General features: G+C 51.1%; 10 protein-coding genes across 10 annotated transcripts; 6 read left to right on the forward strand and 4 right to left on the reverse strand.

Annotated features, from left to right (window-relative positions):
• The first annotated feature begins 138 nt into the window (after nt 1–138).
• Nucleotides 139–648, forward strand: LAESUDRAFT_403260 (uncharacterized protein). Its single transcript, XM_040902321.1, has 4 exons — nt 139; nt 205–426; nt 487–537; nt 596–648. The coding sequence occupies exons 2-3, from the start codon at nt 291–293 to the stop codon at nt 522–524; spliced, it is 174 nt and encodes a 57-aa protein (XP_040760307.1). The 5' UTR covers nt 139; nt 205–290; the 3' UTR covers nt 525–537; nt 596–648.
• On the reverse strand, nt 320–1,930 carry LAESUDRAFT_730064 (NAD-P-binding protein). The gene is made up of 7 exons (XM_040909772.1): nt 1,723–1,930; nt 1,138–1,658; nt 966–1,084; nt 712–905; nt 653–675; nt 457–484; nt 320–390 (listed from the first exon to the last, which is right to left on the reverse strand). The coding sequence occupies exons 1-4, from the start codon at nt 1,921–1,923 to the stop codon at nt 715–717; spliced, it is 1,032 nt and encodes a 343-aa protein (XP_040760308.1). The 5' UTR covers nt 1,924–1,930; the 3' UTR covers nt 320–390; nt 457–484; nt 653–675; nt 712–714.
• Nucleotides 1,931–4,862: 2,932 nt separating this feature from the next.
• On the reverse strand, nt 4,863–5,729 carry LAESUDRAFT_762696 (uncharacterized protein; the record flags this gene model as incomplete). Its single annotated transcript, XM_040913141.1, has 2 exons — nt 4,863–5,132; nt 5,190–5,729. The coding sequence occupies 2 exons, from the start codon at nt 5,727–5,729 to the stop codon at nt 4,863–4,865; spliced, it is 810 nt and encodes a 269-aa protein (XP_040760309.1).
• Nucleotides 5,730–5,833: 104 nt separating this feature from the next.
• On the forward strand, nt 5,834–7,119 carry LAESUDRAFT_685131 (tRNAHis guanylyltransferase). The gene is made up of 6 exons (XM_040905878.1): nt 5,834–6,077; nt 6,127–6,258; nt 6,317–6,531; nt 6,594–6,682; nt 6,735–6,842; nt 6,908–7,119. Exons 1-6 carry the CDS (start codon nt 5,974–5,976, stop codon nt 7,082–7,084), a joined length of 825 nt encoding a protein of 274 aa, XP_040760310.1. The 5' UTR covers nt 5,834–5,973; the 3' UTR covers nt 7,085–7,119.
• A 1,261-nt stretch (nt 7,120–8,380) lies between these two features.
• Nucleotides 8,381–9,172, forward strand: LAESUDRAFT_661588 (uncharacterized protein; the record flags this gene model as incomplete). The annotated part of the gene is made up of 3 exons (XM_040904946.1): nt 8,381–8,848; nt 8,912–8,945; nt 9,042–9,172. 3 exons carry the CDS (start codon nt 8,381–8,383, stop codon nt 9,170–9,172), a joined length of 633 nt encoding a protein of 210 aa, XP_040760311.1.
• Nucleotides 9,077–11,887, reverse strand: LAESUDRAFT_730073 (cysteine proteinase). The gene is made up of 12 exons (XM_040909773.1): nt 11,602–11,887; nt 11,414–11,546; nt 11,170–11,295; nt 11,030–11,122; nt 10,785–10,954; nt 10,370–10,710; nt 10,253–10,319; nt 10,139–10,198; nt 9,925–10,085; nt 9,741–9,834; nt 9,663–9,685; nt 9,077–9,602 (listed from the first exon to the last, which is right to left on the reverse strand). The coding sequence occupies exons 1-12, from the start codon at nt 11,761–11,763 to the stop codon at nt 9,389–9,391; spliced, it is 1,644 nt and encodes a 547-aa protein (XP_040760312.1). The 5' UTR covers nt 11,764–11,887; the 3' UTR covers nt 9,077–9,388.
• Nucleotides 11,888–11,977: 90 nt separating this feature from the next.
• On the forward strand, nt 11,978–13,171 carry LAESUDRAFT_403506 (uncharacterized protein). Its single transcript, XM_040902322.1, has 6 exons — nt 11,978–12,195; nt 12,260–12,339; nt 12,395–12,433; nt 12,492–12,558; nt 12,611–12,948; nt 13,043–13,171. The coding sequence occupies exons 2-5, from the start codon at nt 12,261–12,263 to the stop codon at nt 12,819–12,821; spliced, it is 396 nt and encodes a 131-aa protein (XP_040760313.1). The 5' UTR covers nt 11,978–12,195; nt 12,260; the 3' UTR covers nt 12,822–12,948; nt 13,043–13,171.
• LAESUDRAFT_403523 (uncharacterized protein) lies at nt 13,123–14,147 on the forward strand. Its single transcript, XM_040902323.1, has 4 exons — nt 13,123–13,353; nt 13,409–13,691; nt 13,759–14,007; nt 14,061–14,147. The coding sequence occupies exons 1-3, from the start codon at nt 13,329–13,331 to the stop codon at nt 14,003–14,005; spliced, it is 555 nt and encodes a 184-aa protein (XP_040760314.1). The 5' UTR covers nt 13,123–13,328; the 3' UTR covers nt 14,006–14,007; nt 14,061–14,147.
• Nucleotides 14,148–15,292: 1,145 nt separating this feature from the next.
• On the forward strand, nt 15,293–17,788 carry LAESUDRAFT_815212 (oxalate decarboxylase). Its single transcript, XM_040914666.1, has 18 exons — nt 15,293–15,681; nt 15,737–15,810; nt 15,870–15,893; nt 15,943–15,985; nt 16,044–16,071; nt 16,121–16,138; nt 16,189–16,245; nt 16,301–16,390; nt 16,440–16,481; nt 16,531–16,642; nt 16,697–16,889; nt 16,949–16,958; nt 17,009–17,043; nt 17,093–17,156; nt 17,214–17,247; nt 17,302–17,361; nt 17,415–17,443; nt 17,495–17,788. The coding sequence occupies exons 1-18, from the start codon at nt 15,311–15,313 to the stop codon at nt 17,606–17,608; spliced, it is 1,398 nt and encodes a 465-aa protein (XP_040760315.1). The 5' UTR covers nt 15,293–15,310; the 3' UTR covers nt 17,609–17,788.
• A 1,637-nt stretch (nt 17,789–19,425) lies between these two features.
• Nucleotides 19,426–20,135, reverse strand: LAESUDRAFT_752084 (uncharacterized protein; the record flags this gene model as incomplete). Its single annotated transcript, XM_040911702.1, has 3 exons — nt 19,426–19,665; nt 19,730–19,878; nt 19,932–20,135. 3 exons carry the CDS (start codon nt 20,133–20,135, stop codon nt 19,536–19,538), a joined length of 483 nt encoding a protein of 160 aa, XP_040760316.1. The 3' UTR covers nt 19,426–19,535.
• Between the last annotated feature and the right edge of the window lie 1,823 nt (nt 20,136–21,958).

Consider the following 21,958-nt stretch of genomic DNA (forward strand, 5'->3'; position numbering starts at 1 on the left):
CCTACAAGATGGTTCGCTGATGAAGTACAGAGGAGTGTCTCCTTCGCCTGACTTTCTGCAGCTACCATCTGCTGCGGGTGTCTCTATCCTTTCTGCCGTCTGTCTCATAGTATCCTCAGTTGGGAGCGTGGCGATGATGGTGAGCCCGCTTTTCTAATCGCACTGCGACATCATGGGCGCCATGCCACAACTGATTATGCTCAGATTCAGTCTCGCTTACTGAGGAAGACAGTTATTCCTTGATACTTTCAAGTGACACGTCAATAAATGTGGAACGTGATTTGTGGCCCATGCCTAAGTTCAAAAGGCGTCCCCTTCCTGTGATTCATTCCGTGGCATTTCTTTCCAATGGTCTTCGTATGCTCCGCGATCTAGCATGGCCTCCGTCAGCTTTTGACGGAATGGGTGTCTGGGCACAGGGACAAGGTGGGTCTCAATATCTCTGACCACAGCAAGAAACTGAGCTATTTCTGCTGTGCTCGAAAGCCTGCTGTGTGGTTCTATCGATCGGTTGGATGAGCTAGCAACTTGCGGCACGTGCGTCCAAAGCCCAAGATCCTGGTGCAAAGTAATCTTACATGCGGCGACATCCTAGCGTAGAGGTCGTCTCAGCCAATGCCACTACGCCCGACAGCAGATTCCAGCGCTCAATTTCCGTAAATTTCACCACAGGTACTTGTGACACTTCACTTCTATCCTTTCGATCTGCCCCGCTCACGAAATCCAATGTCTGGCCCTAAAATCATCAATAATATCCTTGGTCGACTCTTCGATCGAGCGATACTTTATCCCGAGCAATCTGGCCGCTTTGGATGTGTCATACATGACGTGGTGCGTCGCCGTCTTGATGTTGTAAGAGGTGTCGCCCTCGGATATGTTGGCGCCGTACTTGCGGGCTGCGTTCACTGACGAACGATATGTCAGGCTGACATATGCCAGGAGGATGCATCTGTGAATGTATTCACCGAAATCCTGCCACATGGACACGCCCTCGGATACGATGATACGTTCGCCGCCTGCTGCTTCTTTTTGGAGAGCAAGCAAGTGTGCGTTAGCCAAGTCGCGCACGTCGATCCATGGCCATCTATGCACCAGTATCAGTGTCCAGTAAAGCGCAGAACACCACTATACACTCACCCTATGGTGGAAAGCTGCTTCGCATCCAGTGACCCCTTGAGCACGCTATCAAACCAGTCGAGCATGCTCCCGTTCAGCGCCTCCGGCGCGCCGACCTCTTGAATAACCGGTCCAAACACGTACGGTGGGTTCAGCACGACGAGGTCCCACCCAATGGCGCCCTTGTCCTTCTCGACAAACTCCCATGCCGCGCGCTCTGCAAGCGTCTTGCTTGCGCGATACTTCGCGGCCGGGCTCGCCCCGCGCCCCTTCTCTCTCACCTCGTTGACCGCGGCGTCGTTCCAGTCGAGCTCGGAGAAGGTGCGCGGCGTGTCTTGTTGCTGCATCACGGACGCGACGGAGGACGTCACGACGACGCGCTTCACGGTGGTCCCGTACGCGAGCGCGGACTCGAGTATGCGGGTCGTGCCCTTCACCGCAGGCACGATGAGCTCGTCCGGGTCATCGGACTTGAAGTGGAAGGGGGACGCAAGGTGCGCGATTGCATCGACACCCTTCACAGCCTCGTCGAATGCTCCTTCCTACAGAAAAACCAAAGCAAGTGAGCCTTAAGGGGTGCCTGCGTGATTATCCAAAGAGACGTACCTTGGTGATGTCCTCGACGATCACAATTTCCAGTTTGTTGCCATACGAGGCGAACACCTGTCGGGGGTGCTTCGCCTTGCCCTCGGAGCGCACGGTCCCACGGACAGAGTATCCCGCGTGCAACAACGTGCGCACCACCCACATAGCGATGAAGCCATTGGCCCCGGTGACGAGGACTTTGCCTGAAGTGACTGCTGGCATGATGATCCACACGTATTGGAGAGGGTTGGAGGACGATCAAGTGAGCGGAAGACACGGGCACCCTTTCACGCCGGGGTGTCTTATATTCGCTGGACGACATGATTGTACCCACAACGATCTCCGGTGTTTTATAAGCCATATCACCGTCAGTGTGGGCCGGGTCACTACCAGAAGCCGAGATGACAATCGGCGGTGTCGATTCGATCTCGGCTACAAGCGGACGCAAGAACCATGACAAACTTTAAGAGACCTCGCCACTCAAGAGAGCTGAAAGCAATGCGTTAGGCAATACAGTAACGCGAGCGTCATCAGACGCAAAATAAAATAAAGACCTCACTAGATAAACCTCACCTACCCGGCCAATCTTACCTGCAGAGGTGACCGACCAGCTGGGACCTGATCGCGTTTGTGGTCGGTCCCTTTCCGGCCAAGGGGTAGTAGGTTCGCACGACCAGCGGACAAGCGGATGTGGCATCGGGCGACCGGTGCCATGCAATTGCAACTTGGTCTATGGCGCTTTGGCGATAGTTGGACAGAGTGGTCCACTGTCGGAATTCGAAACACTTCTTCGCCCTCAACCACGATCGGCAACGCTGGCTAATTCAACAATCATTGCTTCTTATGATATAAATCGGTGAGTAATATCCGCGTCATGCTCAGGATGCTGAATATAAGCCTCCAGCTGAATCTATGGGCTGAATTTCGAGTGTAGTGCAGGTTGCATGGCCGTTCAATTAAGGCGGATTTGTACATCATGTTGCGATCAGCATTCGTCGGTGAGCCAGTGAACTTCTCGCTTCATTATGTAATGTCTAACGGCCTCTGGCATAGTGCGGAACAGCCTTCGGCCGATTATTCAGTGGTGCAGGCTTCGACGGTCAACATGTTCGTCGGGTCGCTGTGCCAGATGGGGTATGAATGTCTACGACAGGCTCTTTATGTAGTGCTGTATGTTATATTTTCGTGAATATTTGCGATTTTCTGGGAACTTCTATATATTTTGTTCTGCAATCCAGTAAAAATGCTGGCCAAAACTAGCCAGAAGCGACCATGGAATCCCTCCCGAACATCGCGCTAGGTCAATACATCGCGGCTATCACCTGGAGTCGGCGTTAGATGCGATCCGGTCTGTCTTCCACATTTCTTCCAGTGACAACTGTGGGTGAGATTTGGGCGGAAGCTGGTCCCTCAGCGGCCACATCTCTGGGCCCGGGTGAGATTCAGCCCCTACATGCAGTGCGGGGACATGTCCTCGTGGCAAGACGGTCACTTGACTTAGCGCTCAAGCGCTGACGCGGGACGCGTCGAGACGCGTCTGTGGCGCCGCCCGCCGTCTGCATTGATTTTGCCTCGCCATAACTTCGTGCAAATTATCCGCTGATATATGACTCTGTACAGTATACATGATCTTCTTGAGTGCTTGAGCTCCGTCAATTTTATCAAATTGGGCCCATGGCTTGACATCCACCTCTCATACATTCTGGCTGTGACTCATAGATGTGCGCTTTCCAGCCAATGTATATGATGGATGCTCACGTAGGCTACTAGTACATGCTCGACGTGCTCAGCAGCTCTTTGTCCTACTAGACGTGAGTTGTCCGAGTGACGTGACCTTCCTGTAATCCTTATTGACGCACGCATGAGCTACGCTTTTGGCGATTAACACAGCACGAGATCAAATGGGAACGTGGAGGAAAGGCATCTGCCAAGGGTTTCCTCGCGTATTCTAAGGCGAGCACATCATCTGACCTAACCCGCCTATACCGGCTTGTGGAAGGCTCGCGGCGTTGCCCTCCTCCATTGAGTCATGCAAAAGAGGACGATGTCTCCGTTCAGCTCCGTTCGCAGAAATGTCATGCATCATGCTAAAGTCTATCCGAAGGGAGATCGTGGCTGTTGACAGATGTCCCGTAATCCGGGATGCTGGAAAATGTGTTTCAGCCTCGAACAAGCGAGCACCGAGAGCAAAGTAGCACTCGAGCGAAGGTCACGGCAGCAGTGGATCGTGCATGAATGTCCGTTAAGTTGCAGGACTGGCCGCAGAAGCTTGGGACGGTGTTCATGGACTCCGTTTCATGAAGGTGAGCAAAGGGTGGGACGTCGCAATCATGGTGGCTCAAAGTCAAGCAGACTTGGTAGTAATGACATGGACCGTGTTGGTAGCTACAGCACCCTTGGTGAGAGAAAAACGAATATTCATAGCATATAGTGCAGCTGGACGGAGAGGCGCAAATGAGAGTCAAATTGACGCTGTACTTTGCTCACAACTACTCATGAATGCAGGTGCTCTTTCCTCTTCGGCTTATCTGCTGACACAGCTATCGAGCGCGTCTGCATGCTCTCACCAGCCGTGCTTATAGGCGAAGCTCTCCATGCTGCGCGTCCGAACTTCTGCTGACTACTTATTCACCAGTCGCTCCAAAGTTGCGTATACATTTTGATAAGACGGAACATTGCGCACACATACCGCGTCAAAGGCCCCCATGATACCCACCGTATCATATCCGATGTATGTGCCTACTCGTCGACAGAGAACCTCTCCCACCCCTGGCTTTTCTGTGATACCACATGAAGGGGTCCTCCGATGGGTCGACAGAATTTCGCCAAGGCCATATAACTCCCAATGCGTCCGAACGAAGTCTTGCCATAATGTTACTCATTGGTCCCAGGGATGCCGACCGGGGAGGTTGCGGAGTGCCGCACGACGTCTTATCACGCAAAATCAGCGAGAACACACGGATGGATCCCGTCATAATCGCACCTAATTCGAGCACAATACCATGCAGTAGCCGACGGGCAATAGGTTCGACGCACGGCATTTCGCCTGCTTCCAGGACAGAACTTGAGGCTGTCAATCAGGCTTTTCTCGCCGAAAGCTATCGGTCGTGCTGTCGGTACAGAACAGATGTGCTCACCCTCTTATCTGCCACTGACACACTCTAGCGCCGTCGTGCTTCCATCTGTTGTACCGTCGTCGGTAGCATATCCAATATATCCTTTGCCTTCTGGCTCGCGCTGTCAGCGTCGTGGCGGTCGAGGTAAGGACGGAACGCCTTCTCGATGAGCATCGCCAGCCGGACGTCCCGCAATGTCACTCCTGGAACATTCTTCCTGGATTGTGCGCTGTCGGACACAGCGCGTGGCCGTGCAGAGTGCGTGTGCGTCCTGACACTAATTACACCTTGAGTAATCACTAGAGTCGCGTGATGCTGTATCGTTACATTTGAGACACGATAGAGGCTAACGTGTTGGATGAATGTACATACATCTTCTTTAATTTGGATTTCATTGATATCTCGCACGAACTGCATCGCCAGTGAGCGATGCTGTTTGGTGAAACGGAAGCGCTTCACGAGTTCCGGAGCAGCACGCGGAAATGACTCGAACTTGACATCCCGTGAGCTGCCCACATACCATCCGCAGGAGTACAAGGGCTCCAGGTATTCTACAATCTCCACGTCGTCGAGATATGGACAAGGATATGGAGGTGTCTCTGGTAACGACGGCAGCTCGACCGCCGACCGATCGGTGTCACCCATGTGCTGCAGATCCGCTATAGCTGCCTTCTGTGCAGTTCCAGAAGTCCCCAGGGTGTTTTCGGGCTTCTTGACAACCAAGGCTGAATCAATGTTGATTGAAGTGTCGGGCGCAGAGCCTTGTTCGACATTTCTGCCCAGCTGAGAGACGAACCGAGTAGCGCCCGATGTAATGCACACCGCTGGCCGGGAGCCCATCCGCAAGATATTTGAGCGCACTGTGACCTTGATACTCGGAACCCGCGACCTAGTGAGGGATATGGCTGCCATTGTAGCTCAAGGACGGGGAGGAGAGCGGTCAGGAGCGCAATATTGGACAATGATAATTGTCCCAGGAAGTTGGCAGTTGATCACAGGGTCGCCCGGATCGATATCTCGCTTGCACCGTCACCGTCACCAGCTGCAGCTCCGACGGTCAGATCTCGTTTGGCAGTGATCTCCCATCTCGCTCAAAGACTAGACGAACACTCTTCAAAGTCCGAGCAACAAAAGAAACTGTTTGAGATATGCAACGATGGCGGGAAGCCGATATGAATACGTGAAGAAGTTTGAGCTGCCCGACCCCCTTTTGCCTGGGACATTCATGGTCTTGCGCGTTGACGGGCATGCATTTCACCGGTGAGCTCTGTTCTTTCGCTGATCGCTCTGGTGTTCATAGTATGGGCAGGCTATCCTCTGATCATGACTTCATTAAGCCAAATGACGAACGTGCTCTACAGCTTATGGATCGTGCAGCGCGAGATGTCATGAATCAATTTAAGGAAATTGTGCTTGCATTTGGCGAATCGGACGAGTACAGGTAAGTGTTATCTGAACCAGCTTCTTGCCCAGCTTGTTTTGACTGGATCGCGTTGTAGCTTCCTATTTCGCAGAAATACGGTTGTGTACAGTCGCCGCCAGTCTAAAATACTCACTAACGTCACCTCACTGTTCACGTCTTCTTATGTTTTCAACTGGTCGCAATACCTTCCAAACACTGCGCTGAAGTATCCTCCTTCATTCGATGGCCGAATAGTGCTCTACCCTTCTGTAAAGGAGATCCGAGATTATTTCGCATGGCGACAGGCAGACAGTGCGTCCAGTTCATGCGTTAATGATTGCTCTTGCTGGACCGGGCTGACATGCAGCTTAAAGCTCACATTAACAATCTGTACAACACCATATTCTGGGCATTGGTACTTGAGGGTGGTGAGACTACTGCTCAGGCACACGCCACTCTAAAGGTTTGTCTCTTCAGCCCTCGTTAGCACCGCGTTTTTGATCTCTGTGCCTTAGGGAACCAGTTCGAGTGTGAAGCACGAAATGTTGCATTCGAAATTCGGCATAAACTACAACACGCTCCCGGAGAGATATAGGAAGGGAAGCATCCTGGTCCGAGAGGAGGTTAGTGGCTGCTGGGCTTCCTAAAGAACAATCCTCTAACGCCGTGCACTCCTGCTTCTGCCCAGGTACTTCAAGAAGCGGTGCTGCTTCAGGGAAACGAAGCGACAGGCGATCAGAGTGATGGTGCTGCGAGACGAAAATCCCAAACCAAGGTAAAAGTCAGAACCACTGTAGAGCTCCTACACTGTGATATCATCGGCGACGAGTTCTGGGACAAGCGGCCTAATCTACTTCTTTACTAATGTCGCAGTCGTTGCCCACTGCGCTTGGTGAGATCGCGTGAAAGGAAACGAGGTTCCCTGCAAATGCCATCAGACTGCGACTGCGGTTCACGTCAGAGTTTATGGCATGTAAAGTTCAGGTCCACGACTGAACCCATTACTTCCGTTTCGGTCCTCAGACAAGATTTGAGTCAGGTGGGAACGTCTGCGTGAGACCCTGAACAATATTTATGGTCGTGTTCTCAAAGTGCGGCGGGTATCATTGACATGTCTGTGATCCGAGGAACACAAAAAGAACATCAATTGAACCGATGAATTGGCTAGTGGCCGTGCTTTCTGGAAACAGCAGCAGGTGGTGTTTGCCGCGGATGCCCCGCGTTGTGTCCAGCTCTGCCCACTATCCGTTTTGTAGCCTCCAACTTCTGCGACCTGCTATTACATGCAAGCTCGCCTACCATCCAATGGTCGACATCGTGCTATCCATCGACGTTTTGCAAAGCGCGCTGCCGCGCGGATTCAGCATGCGTCGTTAAATTTGCATGCAGGTTCTAGCTCTCCAGGGCAGGTACGCTCGTGTCCAGGAACAGCTGGCATGCATTGTCTCCGCCGGAACGTCCGCAGCTAGCTAGCCCCTCGAGGTTGGCGGGAAAATGAGAGCCGTCGACGGGGTCTCGCTCACCGACCGCAGTCGTCGTGTGACAGCTGAGACAATCGCTGTGAAGCCCCGCTTCCTTGCGGCCCGCCATTCCTCACTCCTGAACCTCATGCAGAGATGTCGAAATGCCAGCAAGCGGCTCTTGTGTTTCAGGGTGCCAACCATCGACCGCGAACTGAATGGCGAACCATAGATCGACGGTCCACTGATACACGAGGCTAGCTGTCGCATCGAGAAGCAGTCCTCATGTCGTCGGCTGCTGTAGTCGCGCCTAGCTAGGTCCGATGTAGTATTGTTCATATGTCCCGGACCACGGAGGCTCAGTGTCTGCATGATTTATCTAGTCAGTTGTGTACACTTCATCCTCCGCAAATGCGGTTGGGTCTGCATACGGAATCTTGTCACTCTTCACTCTGCGTGAAGCCTGGAGCATGGCGCATGGAGCGGACCCAGGGCGGTCAGGCATGGACAGAGTCCTTGGGAGATGATGGTGGTTACCATATGAGGGAAGCGGCAGTGACTCGCCTGTGCATTCCCCGCCCCGACTCTTCACAGATCACACGCCCCCTTAGGCTCCGACGCCCGTCCGACAGCCTTGCCTCCGTACCACCACCATCTCCTCTCGCCAGCGCTCGTGCACTGTGATCACAACGACGAACATTATGAGCAACACAACGGCCACGACGACCTCGGCCTATCCTGAATATTTCCGGCGACGGATCGGACGAGCGCCTTCGCCTCCCACATGGGCATGCTACGAGCAGATCCCATATGGTGACGATTATAGTGACAGCGGATCAGAGGAGGACTCCTGCTCTGAGGACGAAGAGGACTACGGTCGAGCCGTCCACCATGGGAGCGATGACTCGGACGGCGAGCATGCCGCCGTGCACGAGAACGAGAAGTCTCCCCCACCAACAGACGGCGATCCGGGCATTGATGACGGCGACCGTCTCATGTCAGCGCAGAAGCTAGCGGAGCGCAAGAAGGACGTGAAAGGGAAGCAGCGCGCCACTGAACCTGAGCATGAGAGTCCCAAGAGGGAGACCCGCAGGAAACACCGCCAGCCGGTGTTCACTCTGCGGCCGATTCTAACTATCCAGAGAAGCCAAGGTTTCGTCTGGAACCAGGTGAGATGCATGCAGAAGTGCCGGGATGTGTTTGTGATGCTGACATGATGGTATCCTTGCCAGGACTTGTTTGTCCCACCGTATATCAAAGACAGATGTTCGTTCAGCTAAATTCTACTCTTGTTGCGATTGCTCATCTTTTTGCCCGTTCGTTCCTCATGGCGTACGTGTGAACTGACGGAACGGCTTGTAGATGTTACCTCCACTTCTCCGAACGCCTCCGGGTTCGTGTCGTCATCCGTGTCGTCCACGAAGATGGATTACGAGGTTGAAGTTGTCGAGATTCGTGTGAAGGAGGGCGAGCTGAACGATATCATTCCCTAAGTATTATAGCAGTTACTCATGATGATGTGGCAGTTTCACTGATCTCCTGTCGCCTCGGTCATAGAAGACCCTATTTGTATCTCATCCAGACCATATACCTACTACTCTGTATCTGCAAACACACATTCCGTAACCTTTGTCCATAATGTTATCTATCTCTTTGAGATACCCGTAGCTAGCCATGGGTTTCTTCTCCCATCACGACGACATGCCGTATCAAACTGTCGCCAGCAAGGCATCCTCCACTTCTCGCATTCTGGCGGCCTCTTTCTCTCGCTCCCGTTCCTTTTCCCTCACGGCCTCCGCCTCCCTTGTGATCTTGTAGGATGGCGTCACATACGGTGTGTAGTCCAAGTGTCGTTTGACATAGAAACACATATACACCTGAGATCGTGAGCTGAGGCATTCACCGAGACTTGAGTGCGTGACTCTGGAGCGAGGGCCGGTCAGCAAGCAAGATAGGTCTGACTAACGTGCACATCGATCTCACTTATCGTCGTCGAATCTGTACCACTGTTCCATTGATGAGAATGGTCAGAAAGCTCTCACACAAACAGCCAAAGAATACCTCATCCTGAGAACGCGCAAAGCACGTGTAATGGCCATTGTTGATCTGACCTTCGTGGCATACCACGGAGAACAGGTCATATTCGTACATGGCCCTGAGCCCAGGAAGTTTATGTCAACATTCCAGGAGCAGATGTCATTGTCAGCGGATCTGTGCGGGCTGAACAGCGCATGCGGCTACCCACGGAGTTAACACGGAACTCGTCTTTCCGTCATCCCTGCTTTCTTGACTCCGCACATCCATTGCGAGCGTAGTGTACGGGCCCATGTTGATGTTAGAAGGAAATCGAACCGGTGATTCAATCTTATGGGCCGCGGACTTGTCTGCAGACTTGTGTTCGAACCGCTAATCCAGGGTAAACGGGATATGTAGGATCTGAAGAATGCATATTTGCTCACCTTGAACTGGAAGCTCAGAACCGGCGGGAGCTTTCGGATGCTGAGCCGTTTATTTGCATCCTACACGGAGAATCAACACGGAATAATGAGGGGATACCTATAAATATAACAAACATGGGAAGCTTTCCCACATTTAGCGCAACTGTACTCGTTCGAGCCTAGCTTTTCCGGCTGAGTGAATCTGCTGAATCGTGAAAGAAGAATCTTGACGATCACAACGAGAGTGCTTACTTCCTGAGACATGAAGCAAGGGTTAGCTCCTGTCCGGTTGGCTCGTTGCCCATTTCTGGCAAATCTAGGCTGATGTCCAGCATCGGATCGGCGGCCGTGGTGATGTTTCCACACCGCTCACATTTGACGTCGCTCTGAAGCAGACCCGCAAATGTGGAGTGAACAATGCAAATACATTGGAATTTCGTTGAGCCACGAGATGTCGAATGAATGTTGTTTAAGGCGGAAATGAAGAACTCGTGGGCATCTTGTTGCGCATAGCCAGACAACTCCGACGATGCGCGCCACGTCGTCGCAAGGAAGCTGGTAGGCCCATATGGAGAGGTGTTCTCCGAGTAAATCTGGCGAAAATGACTCAAGGGTCAGTAAGTACGTACACCGGATAGACCAGATGGAGCACGGATGGAGCACCAACCTCTCCAAAAAGCTTATCCATTTCGCAGCACGTACAGTCTTTGTTCTTGCATAGGTGATGGTTGTGCTTATCGCTGAGAAAGTGGTCGCGCAGTAGCGGATTCATAACGAAAGATTGCAATATGGCATTGAGGAAGCAAGTTTGCCCAAGATTCAGAAGGCCTCTTCGACCTTGGTTTCCATGAACACCGCCTATGGTCAGCTAGGAGCTTCTAGAGCCGGACAGCCCGAGATAGACCTGCTGACCTAGGCATGGAATAGCGATGGCATCTTCAAGCAGTGCCGCTTCCTTCGCGTTGGGCGACCAGGGTCGGAAAGGCTCGCGGTTCTTTTTCGCATCTGAAGGTCATATGAGACTAAGTGCGCAGCAATTCCTTGATGCTTACCCGGAAAGGATGTGCTTTTCTCTTCTGCAGCGCGCATAGCGGAGACAAACGCCCCATACAGAGCATCATCGTATACGAAATCATCACACGCGCTGCAGAATACACTCCCGGTCCTGGCATCAGCACCTATAGGCCGTAGTTTTTCGTGAGCCCTCGAATATCCACGAAACCGAGGTCAAACATGATAGTGGGGCCCAGGGTGACAGCTCAACCCCGATGATGGCATAGTGATCCACATACGAACAGTAGTTATGGACAGACTCCTGGAGATGCTCCTTGACATGGCCATTGTTCCAACATCCAGAGAACGAGCAATGCAGACACGCAAATGGGCGTGACAGAGTGAGGTCGCATTTGCTGCATATCAGCGACCCTATCTATTTCCATAAACTCATTGTTCCTGATGGTGCATGTTATGAAATGCACACACACCTTTCGCCTTTTCGCTGAGCACAGAATGCTTCTGGATCGCTTCACATTCCAATTCCCGATGACAGCGAGCTTGCGAGACACCGTCTCAAATTCTGCGGGAGAGGAAGGGATATGAGGACAACCCCGGCTGATGATGCTCCCGTGCGATAGATCGGGTGCCATCGGGTACGTCCTGCCCCTACGCGTTCAAGTGAATATTCTGGAGTTCACTTGGGATTAGGTAGTGCCCAGGCCGGTGAAGCAGTGCGTGCACCACATTGAGCTGAATTGTGGCAACTTGAACCCCAGCGCCAATCAAGTCAAGATTCAAGATTTACCAGATGCGATATACACGTGACCTACTTTCCTTATATGACAAGTGTGTTCGAACTTCGAAGTTCACTCGAGAGTCGTTCAAGCAACTTTCAATGTCGTAGCCTGGAAAGATTGACATGAGGAATGCCTTGGGCGTTTGCTGGACATATTTGTGCTCCTTATTCAGGAAATTCAGTGCTACCGCTCGAATCTGACGACCCTTTCAATCGCAGCGGGAATCAAGACGGGTGCATCTTTTGCCGTGTATCGCTCGATACTGGCTTCGACATTGTTTGGGAGGTCCGTAGCGTATTCGCCTGTATTCGCACCTGCTCGACGCTTACTCATGTTTTGCAACTTCTAGGATGAAGAGTTCGTGGTATTTCGGGATCGTGAACCAGCGTCCCGCCCACCACCTGCTTGTCTCCCCTCGGCAACACATTGGTGAGTGATCGCTTGCGCTTTCCTTTGTGCTCACTAATACTTCTTCCATAATCAGATAGTGTGAAGTCGCTGTCGAAAGCTGATGCCAGCCTGGGTGAGCGGACAGTTTTATCTCACTGGTTCCAGCATGCTGAAGCGTCTCGGTCTCACAGTGAGACACATGGCTCAAATAAGTCATCGGCTCTTGGATGACCTACATGTCCCGGTGCATGATCGCCGGTTAGCGTTGGCAATAATATCTCTCTTATGCAGCTGACTTGTGCACCGTTAGTCTCGGGTTTCATATACCCCTTTTCTACTCAGTCTCGCACCTCCATTTGCATGTGCAAGGTCTATCATATCGCTCCATGATGTGCTCCTTGAAATATCCTATTTGTAGCGGCGAAAAACATCACTCGAAAGGTTTGAGTTGGTTTGTTGAGGCTGAACAAGCAGTTGAAATTTTAGAACAGGGTGGCAGAGTCGGGGTTCTGCCTTGCTAAATGAAAAGAATGAAAATTTCGAGACCAATTGTGAGGTCTGTTACGTAGTAACGTCTACTCTCCCACTTGGAGCCTTGCCTCTGCAGCCAAATTACACCTTGCAGACGCGCGTGGTATCCTCATCTTGGTGAGATTTTGTCTTCCCATAGTCGCACAATTGTTCATCACATGGTAACCTGTGGTGCATGCATATCTGCCAATAATAACGCTCTTGCCTATAGGTTGGAATTTGCGCATGTGAATCCACGACTTCAATCCGGTACGCGAGCCGCAGTCGGAGCCTGAGGCGACATCTGCGCAAGACGATGGCTCACGTGCCCACTTACGCTTTGGATTATTTATGTTCCCAAGCCTTCCGAAGGGATTTAATTTGGATTATACTCGAGAAAGTTGTTTTTACAACGCCTGCCGTATCCGATTGTTTCAGCTGCACTATAATTGGTGCATCTCTTCTCAAATCGTCTCAGGAGGGCTGACCTCTACGGTATCATATACCCGTCTCAATTCATGTCCGGCAGCGGGGACGGTTCAGGTGAGATTCGGCATATCGTAACTTACTGCATTAATTCACACCTGCAGCACCTCAGGAAGCATCTTCTCAGCGACTCATCATGGTGTTTCCATATATAGCTCGGTCATAGACCATTTGTGGCGGTACGACACCGAACTTCTAGTATTCGAGCACATCCTGCTGACCTCGCTGGTCCGTCGAACTGGGCATATGCGCATTCATTCACACCATCTCACCGGAATGGGACTGCTATCCTCCGGAAAGAACGCTATGCTTGTACAGATGCCGGTCACACCACGAATACTGAAATCCGTTTTTTTTCGCATTTCTAGCTGCTTGCCAGCACCAAAAAAAAGACCGTAAGTCCGGGAAAGTTTCAGAATCTCCTTGTTTTCGGCTTTTCCTGATTTCAACATTCTTGCCCAGTTGTCAGCGAGAAGTGTGGGGCTCGTACAAGCCAATCTTACTGCGACCAAGTCAAAAAAAAGAGGTTCTCAAGCCACAGCACGGTTTGCCTTGCACGATGCGTTTCTATTATCGTGTCTGCTCTCTGCGTTCAGTGAGCCGTGGGGAAAGGGGAACACGCTGCTGTCAACTGAACAGAGGTACATGTTTCTGTGTACGAAATCCTCACAGTTGGCATAGGATCCGAGTGCGCAATAAGATGGTCTGATCGTAGGTTACCGCGTTTCACGAACAGGCCATAAGGCTCACTCTGTACATGATAGTCAAAGTCCATGCAGATTGCACTCGCAGCCATGCTAGGCATTCACGTTCTCGCGAGTAGTGAAAACCGCGAAAGCGTTCGCTTCACACGAATACCGATGGAACTTTTCGCCCTCTTCTCCGGCTCCGTAAAGGATGACATTCTGGGGGACTGCATGCACGTGTTCACCTGTAAAGGATGATGAATCCAACTGGGAATGTTTCCTACTTCGTCATCCAGTCACAACAAGCGGTCGAAATTAGAATGTTTTGGCCACACTATTCTTGGAATTTCTTTGGAAAAGATGCAAGCGAATGCACCTTGCCGGCCTTCAAAAAGCCGTCTCTTGAAGCCGATTATTATCGGCTCAGGCTCATCGTGGAGAAGAGTAATTCTCGCATCATCGGTGTGTACGTACTTCGCATGGTGAGGAACATGTGCTGCGAGAGTAACAACTCTCACCGCTCCCAACGTATGCCAGTCGGCTTGTTCACTGCTCATTTGAACAGTCGGCACCTGGTGCACCGACTTTCCGCTACGGGATCGAACCGCGTCGCAATTGCCGTCTGACACTTTTCTATTCTCAGCAGCTGAAGACCCATGTCCCACCGACCCTTAACGACTTTACGAGAAGTCAACCACGCCGCATCTCATGACATGTGCTATGGACCGGAAATGCTACGACATGCGTGCGATCTCAACATCATAATTAGTTCATCCAGTCTTGTAGCGGCCGAATTATGGACGGCAAACCATCGCAAAATAAGTTCTGCTGCTGCTAGGAGGCGGCCGAGGCGTTCCACATAGTGGTGCATGTACCATGGGCATTTGATCGCCACGTGGATCTCTCATATACATCGATCTCCTCAGATCTCTGTACCAGTGAAGATTGAAATGCGTGGCATACAGGATGATTACCATCATCGTGGGTAACGTTCAAAGATGCAAAATTCACATAGCGTGTACAGTTTGCAGTCTCACGGATCACTCAAGTCTGCGAATATTGGTGTCAAAGCAAGAACCCCCGAAGAATCTCGCCAGTTCTAGAAGACCTGTCGATCTCTGGAGTAAGATTCACGTTGAAGTCCGCTTTAGCCGTGCGTGCGTTATTTTCGAGGTACAAGCTCTTGCTGACAATTTTCCTCAACGAAATTACGCACTCAGGGCTGCAACGCTCCGAGACCATACCGAGGTAAAAGAGGATTATGACTCTTTCTATTTAAACCTCTGCGTTATCGAGCAAGCACCAGGCCTCCCGCATTCGCATTCGCTATGGCTAAGCTCCTCACTTCCGTGCTCTGTGCCATTCTGCTGTCTGCAGCGGCCAACGCTGCTCCAGCGGGCCATCTGGGTGCATCCGCTAGTGCCACTGCATCTGCGAGTGCAGAGGCCTCCACCGGAGCAGCAGCGTCTGGAACCATCTCCGCTCTCCCTGAGCAAGTAACGGTAGCGCATGCCAGCGACGACCCGAATTCTGTACTGTGGAACGTCACCGTGGCAGATCCTCCGACAAACAGCGAAGCAGAGCCCTACCAACCGATACGAGGCTCACTTGGTGCTACTATCATTGCTCAACAAAATCCAGCACTGCAGCAGATGAACCCCGACCTGTTGGCTGGTCCCACTACCGACAATGGTGATGTGTAAGCTGTCCATGTCAGCTGCCGGTTACCGCACTGATAGTTTGCACTTACCTAGCCCGAACTTGAAGTGGCCATTCAGTATGAGCAACAACCGATTACAAACCGGCGGTTGGGCCAGACAGCAGAATGGTATCTTCACCGTACTAGACATGCGTTGAATGATGTCCGATTTTCTTTTGATTTTGCAGTGGACCAAATGCCTATTGCGACTTGTGAGTTTACCCATGGATACTGCGAATGCAGTTTCTCACCCACTTCAAGCAATGGCCGGGGTTGACATGCGCCTTGAGGCTGGGGCTATACGGTGAGGCCACTGCTGTCCGTGTTTCGCTCATGACATCTTCATTGAAACTGTTCTATAGTGAACTGCACTGGCATCAGACAGCTGAAGTGAGTATCCAGACGCTAGTAACGACAGATAACTGAATCTTTCGGTTAGTGGGCTTACGTGCTTAGTGTATGTCCACTTCGTTACGCAAGCGTTTCCTTCGTTGACCACCGCTATAGGGATATATGCAAGTGACGGCAGTGGACGAGAATGGAAGGAACTTCTTGAGCACAGTAGTATGTACCACTTCATCTGCATGTCGACATTTCCCTTATCCGCGCGTCTTCTTAGGGACCCGGTGATCTTTGGTACTTTCCTCCTGGTATTCCCCACAGTTTGCAAGCGACAAATCAAACCGCAGAAGGAGCAGAATTCCTCCTTGTAAGTGTTTATTACCGTTTCCTGCTACTCCTTACTCACCAATGGATAGGTCTTCAACAGTGGCGACTTCAGCGAGGATTCTACTTTCTTGGTAGGGATGCAAAAGTTGTTGTCGCATCCTGTCGCTCAGGCTCCTACAGTTGACAGACTGGCTGGCGCATACCCCCAAAGAAGTATTAGCAAAGAATTTCGGTACAACGATCTCCGCCTTCGACAATATCCCTGCAGAGCAGCTTTACATCTTTCCCGGAGGTGCGTGACTTGCTTAGGAATGAATGAAATCCATGACTGACGGGTTATGTATAGCTCCTCCCTCGCCTGACGCGGCCGCTCCTGAGGACCCCCAGGGCCAAGCTCCTCTCTCATACACGTACAAGCTCTCCGAAGTCACTCCAACAGAATACGCCGGCGGATTCGTGAGGAATGCTGATGCGAACACGTTCAACGTTTCCACGGGGATTTCTGTTTCTGACGTGACGGTACAACCTGGTGGCATGAGGTTCGTATAATGGTCCTGTTCACGTACGGCAACTGATACCTGCGTGTGCCGTTCTGTAGGGAGATGCACGTGAGTAACGAAAGCAGAGCATGGCATCAACGCGACTGAACTTGTTGCAGTGGCATCCGACACAGAACGAGTGGACCTACTATATGTGCGTCAATTTTCGAATCAGTCACGATAGAGTTTATCTGTCTCCATAGTTCTGGCAGCGCGCGCGTGACTGTATTTGCATCGTCAAGCACTGCGAGGACGTGGAACTATGAGGTAAGCATGCTTCTTTTCTGGTGTTCTAGTGCTGGAGCTCATTCGCACCATCGGCAGCCTGGGGACATCGGCTATGTGCCAGCTTCCTACGGTATGGTCGACAGGAAGCAGTCATGCAATATGTAAACTCATCGGCTGTTCACAGGGCATTACATAGAGAACATTGGCGATACCGACCTCCATTTCCTCGAGATCTTCGACAGCGGTACGTCCTTGAGAACTTGCCAAAAAAAACGGCGTCGCTGAGTCATTTCATAGACGTCGTCCAGGATATCAGCCTGAATCAGGTAGGTAATATTCGAAGGCGTCTGAATTCATATTGAGATTGATCCTTGCAGTGGCTGGCTGTCATTCCCACAGCCCTCGTCGAGGCCCACTTGGATTTGGATGAAGAAACGATGTCTATGCTGAGCAAAACTAAGCCAGTCATCGTCGGATCCACAGGCGTATGATCATGTTCAAGTCTATTTGAGTCACATTAGTTTTTGCGGTCGATGTATGCTGTTATCGTGCACACTGTACGAATGGACTCTCCTATGCTTAGCTCCCATGTTTCTCGCGAGTCTTGTGGAATGGACAACGAATATGATTACCTTATACGTCAAGAAAGTTCCGAGTTGACCGGGTTTTGCCATCGACTATCCGATTGGAGCATGCCTTTAATTCGCGGACGGATTGATGAAGATCGCTCACCCTACCAGTTTCCTGCTTGTCTCAAGAGCCTTTGCTAAAGGACTAAGATAAAGGACATGTCAGGCGCGATGCAGCATTGCAGGACGGAGTGATCACTGCTCACAAAAATAGGTCAGATTCTTATAGGTGCAGCTACAGGAGAAGAAACTTCATTTCATCCAACGAACGTTTCCGAGCCGTGGGTGGTGGGCGAAAGAAGCTGCAATTCGGGAGACTTCGGATAATACTCCCAGATTGCAAATGTCGCTGGCTACGGAACAGTGCGGAATTCCTCGAAGGCTCAAGAAGCCCGGTAAATTGTATCTCATCGGTACACGCAAAGAGCCCGGGGATGTTCAACTCCGGCCCTCGAAGCATACTTCGGAGTCGCGCCACGAAAGAATACCCGGAACTATCTTCGTGACGACGACGAACTGATTATGACCAGTCACGCTTCAGTGAAAGCTGTCCGGCGGGGCGCAATGGATGCAGGAGGCTGGGGGCGTGCGCCTGAAAACACTGTTTTGAACTATACAGTTCTAGCAAGATTAGGAGTCGGGCGCAGCGACGAGTGTATATCTCGCAACGTGCGCGAGAGCCGTCATAACGGTCATGCGAGACAACAGGAGGATCATAGTACGATGAATAGAGCTCCCACCGTGACGGACGGTTTTCCGAGCAGCGATAAGATCGAGGGTCCCAGGCCGACATTTCAGACCGTTGGAAACCCAAGTTTGTCTCACAAGTCTCACAAGTTCAAGGCTGCGAGTAGTATACCAGTGTGAGAGCAATACAGCTAACAGGTATGGATGACGATCCTTCGGAAGCATAGAAGTACGAGATGAAGCAGATAGAGTGACATTAGAGTGAGTAGATGTGTTTTAGGTCATCTTTTCGCCTGACCGTCACGCTTATCTTGTAAATGGCATCAGCAACTTGATACATGCCGGCAAGACATAGTTAGTTTAATGTATTTGCCGCATAGCACTTTATACTTACCACCGACTAGTTTTCCTTTGCTTGTGGACAGCAAAATATACGATGCCGCCGGTAAACGGATATGCAGATACTCGGCGTCTTTGCATTATTTAGAAGGAACACTTTTTGCGGTTAGCGAGTCCTAGAAGGCGCATGAATGTGTGCTCTTCCGCTTTCCCCAGTAGGAAGATTCTAACATTCGTTTCATTCTCATCGTCGCTTGGATCACGGCCGCCTTGTACTCATGTACGAATGCCACTATCGGATCGTATCTGCGGCGGCCATGAGGGGAAGAATCTTGGGACTCGATAGCGATGCAGGGCGATGTTGAACGTTCTGCCATAGTTATTGTGGACGGCATTTTTCTGAGGATGCCGAGGATCGGGGGAGCTCAGGCGGCAAGCACCCAAAAATAGATTAGCGGGGAGAAGTCGTCGGTGTGTAAGAAATACACCACGGTATCCATGAAACCTTTCGTCACGAGACATCTTCGCCTTCCTCACTTCTGCACGTGCATGAATGAATGATGAATGATGATTTCGGTCAGACAATTCAACGGTGATAAAGCGAGGAATCGCCGGACGAAGCTCTATTATCATCCGCCGGTACTACCTGCGACATTCGAAAGGCCACGAAGCTGTTAGTGGGCACCAGCAATGGTGAATACTGTATAACGCAACGTAGATGAGCGAGACATCGTATCTGTTGACGAACAATTCAATCATAAAGTCACTCGGAGAAAAGATCTTGGAGGATTGGGGATCGCGGCTGTATTGAACTCGTGTGTTTAGCTTCCTGCTTCAGTCTATGCGAGAGTAGCTTGATGTCTGCATAAATTTCTCTGTCTCCGCCGGCAAGCCTGCGAAGCGAATTTAACGCACTCCAATAATAGATAACAAGGCTCTCCTGAAGTGGTCACTCACATTCGCAAGCTTTTCTTGTCGCACTGGATTAGAAGCCGTCCTGTCAGCCGCTGGTTTGTGATCAATTCCTGCAACTTGCGTCCAGAATTCACGTGCGGTTTCCTAGAATACTCCAGCACCTCTTTCCACAACCAGCTCGTCGGGTCACGCTGCAGGGCTTGGATAAGATGATGGTCACAAGGTACGAATGCTCACTGCTCACGCTTGTCGCATTTGATGAAACCTGGATCGTTTTCACCGAGAGGCTCTGCCCCTGATCATCCACTTCGTGACACATCCGTGCACCGATTTGCAAGCCAGACGGCTCCACGGAGCGGAGCGGAGCATCCGGGGAGGCGAATGAGGCATGTCCTCCTGGTAAAAGGTTCCTTGCCTCAACCTCAGCATGCTCTTGTGATACGTCCATTGTAACCGATAAGGATGATTATTCCACCACGGATCTACAAGCAGCTGGCATATGCCGTGTATCGGCGGAAACCCGTGTAGATCAGGATACTGTTGACTGACAGCGTTATGCCGCTATTTCTCCAGAAGTGTGATCTTCGGGCGCGCAGACAGCTTCCTAGGTGAAGACACGAATAGGACGGCAGAATGTGCGATAACGGCAATGCACAGGATGAGTCAGAGGGTGCTTGATAATCCTGCGAGAGAGGCACGAGCCTTTCATGCAGCATTGGTGGATGCCAGGAAACTTTGAAATGATGCGCCGCATTCCCCATCAGTCCAGCGTCTAGTCGATAATTGATGATTGCGCGGTCCATATCACGCAACTCGCCGGAAACATGAGTTGCAGATGAGATGAAATTGCTGTCGAATTTCACTGACTATGTTGAATAGTGAGGAAAACGTTCTGCAGAAGAATCTCTCATTCATTGTACAGGACATTCGGCGAGAGGTTGAGCTTACCTTGACACTCATAACTATGAGCCTTATCCGAGCCTATGACCTTGTAATATGCATGCAGCCTGAGACATCAAGAGAAGTAGATAAGCAGCTGCTACAAGAGGATTGAGATATATGACGCGATGACAACAACAGCGAATTCAACCCCATGGAAAGGAGCCCGGCCACAAAACACAGTAATTCGTACGGTCATTTGTTGGGAACGCGAATTCGTGTGAGCGACTCGAAGAGAATAGTTCGCATTTTTATCTTCTAGCATGCTCGACTCATCAGATCGTAGAACCGGCCGAGCAAATGTCGGATGGGAGTCAGACTCTTTCAATTCAATAAGGACTCTTAATCAAATTGAGAGACGCTCAAGCATCGCCGCGGAACTGGAAGTCATTGTCACTCCGACCGAGCAAACTAAATGACTTGACTGATGACCCATGGCAAGAGCCCGGTAGCACCAATATTGCCATTACTCACGATTGTAACGGCAGCTGTATTTGGGCTAAAGACGACGATGTGAGTGCCAGAGCGAGAACTTCACAAGATCGTTCAAAGAGGACATGTAGCTGATGGAATTGATGAGGTCTGATGATGAAGTTCATAGAGTACGATACGTACGTACTAGCATAACTTTCTTCGGGCGCTGTTGGAGGGATCGCAGATTTCATGATATCTTTGATCAGAGAGCGTCCAGCATTCCGCTACAGACTTCCCCGCCGATGTGTCACCATTCAACGTCTGTGGGCTTCGACATCTAAAGAGAAATAAGTTGGCCAGCACGTGTACCAGAGGGTACGAATTAGGCACCAACCGAGGCTGACATTGCAATGATTTGAAACCTGGCGAGGCAAATGCTGCAGGGTCACGGTCAGCCCTCGGCTGGAACGAAGTGGTTGGTTCAGACAAGTTCAGAATGAGAATTGCGACCAAGTCTCCTGGATTAAATAGCGAGCGGCGAACAGAGTTTGGCCAACAACTCCTTCTTGCTCATCACCGTTCAAGAAAGTCTTCGTTCTAGTGCTCATTATGCCTTCGCTCAGCCGTATCTTCGGTAGTATCCTCGTGTTCTTCTATGCACTGTGGGCCTTTGTGTTCAGCGGCCGTCTCACTTCGAACGGACCTGACCTCGAGGCTACTGTTCTGGAATATGCTCCAGCAACAACGCCTACGCCTGCTCTTCACCAGCAAGTGGCATCGGTGTCCGCCAGAGGCTCCATGGATGTTGAAGTTGTCGTAGGTAAAGGTGAATAACTCGATGCTGGTGTTCTCGCACAGCTATTAAGCGAGCCTTGCAGTCGTAGTCGGCGTCGGCAAGACTGTCCGCGACTATCGACT

This window comes from Laetiporus sulphureus (assembly GCF_001632365.1).
Source record: "Laetiporus sulphureus 93-53 unplaced genomic scaffold LAESUscaffold_47, whole genome shotgun sequence".
NCBI lineage: Eukaryota > Fungi > Basidiomycota > Agaricomycetes > Polyporales > Laetiporaceae > Laetiporus > Laetiporus sulphureus.

Coding starts and splice junctions, on each gene's coding strand:
- LAESUDRAFT_403260 (XM_040902321.1), top strand. CDS start 291: ATGCCTAAGTTCAAAAGGCGTCCCCTTCCTGTGATTCATTCCGTGGCA. Junction 427..486: donor TGTCTGGGCACAGGGACAAG/GTGGGTCTCAAT, acceptor TGTGCTCGAAAG/CCTGCTGTGTGGTTCTATCG.
- LAESUDRAFT_730064 (XM_040909772.1), bottom strand. CDS start 1,923: ATGCCAGCAGTCACTTCAGGCAAAGTCCTCGTCACCGGGGCCAATGGC. Junction 1,085..1,137: donor AAGCAGCTTTCCACCATAGG/GTGAGTGTATAG, acceptor ACTGGTGCATAG/ATGGCCATGGATCGACGTGC. Junction 906..965: donor GTCCATGTGGCAGGATTTCG/GTGAATACATTC, acceptor ATCGTTCGTCAG/TGAACGCAGCCCGCAAGTAC.
- LAESUDRAFT_685131 (XM_040905878.1), top strand. CDS start 5,974: ATGGCGGGAAGCCGATATGAATACGTGAAGAAGTTTGAGCTGCCCGAC. Junction 6,078..6,126: donor GACGGGCATGCATTTCACCG/GTGAGCTCTGTT, acceptor TAGTATGGGCAG/GCTATCCTCTGATCATGACT. Junction 6,843..6,907: donor GCATCCTGGTCCGAGAGGAG/GTTAGTGGCTGC, acceptor GCTTCTGCCCAG/GTACTTCAAGAAGCGGTGCT.
- LAESUDRAFT_730073 (XM_040909773.1), bottom strand. CDS start 11,763: ATGGCACCCGATCTATCGCACGGGAGCATCATCAGCCGGGGTTGTCCT. Junction 10,711..10,784: donor TGGATAAGCTTTTTGGAGAG/GTTGGTGCTCCA, acceptor CATTTTCGCCAG/ATTTACTCGGAGAACACCTC. Junction 9,686..9,740: donor TTGCGCGTTCTCAGGATGAG/GTATTCTTTGGC, acceptor TCAATGGAACAG/TGGTACAGATTCGACGACGA.
- LAESUDRAFT_403506 (XM_040902322.1), top strand. CDS start 12,261: ATGAAGAGTTCGTGGTATTTCGGGATCGTGAACCAGCGTCCCGCCCAC. Junction 12,340..12,394: donor CTCCCCTCGGCAACACATTG/GTGAGTGATCGC, acceptor TTCCATAATCAG/ATAGTGTGAAGTCGCTGTCG. Junction 12,559..12,610: donor GTCCCGGTGCATGATCGCCG/GTTAGCGTTGGC, acceptor GTGCACCGTTAG/TCTCGGGTTTCATATACCCC.
- LAESUDRAFT_403523 (XM_040902323.1), top strand. CDS start 13,329: ATGTCCGGCAGCGGGGACGGTTCAG. Junction 13,354..13,408: donor CGGCAGCGGGGACGGTTCAG/GTGAGATTCGGC, acceptor GCAGCACCTCAG/GAAGCATCTTCTCAGCGACT. Junction 13,692..13,758: donor CCAGCACCAAAAAAAAGACC/GTAAGTCCGGGA, acceptor ATTCTTGCCCAG/TTGTCAGCGAGAAGTGTGGG.
- LAESUDRAFT_815212 (XM_040914666.1), top strand. CDS start 15,311: ATGGCTAAGCTCCTCACTTCCGTGCTCTGTGCCATTCTGCTGTCTGCA. Junction 16,246..16,300: donor GGAACTTCTTGAGCACAGTA/GTATGTACCACT, acceptor GCGTCTTCTTAG/GGACCCGGTGATCTTTGGTA. Junction 17,444..17,494: donor AGGATATCAGCCTGAATCAG/GTAGGTAATATT, acceptor TGATCCTTGCAG/TGGCTGGCTGTCATTCCCAC.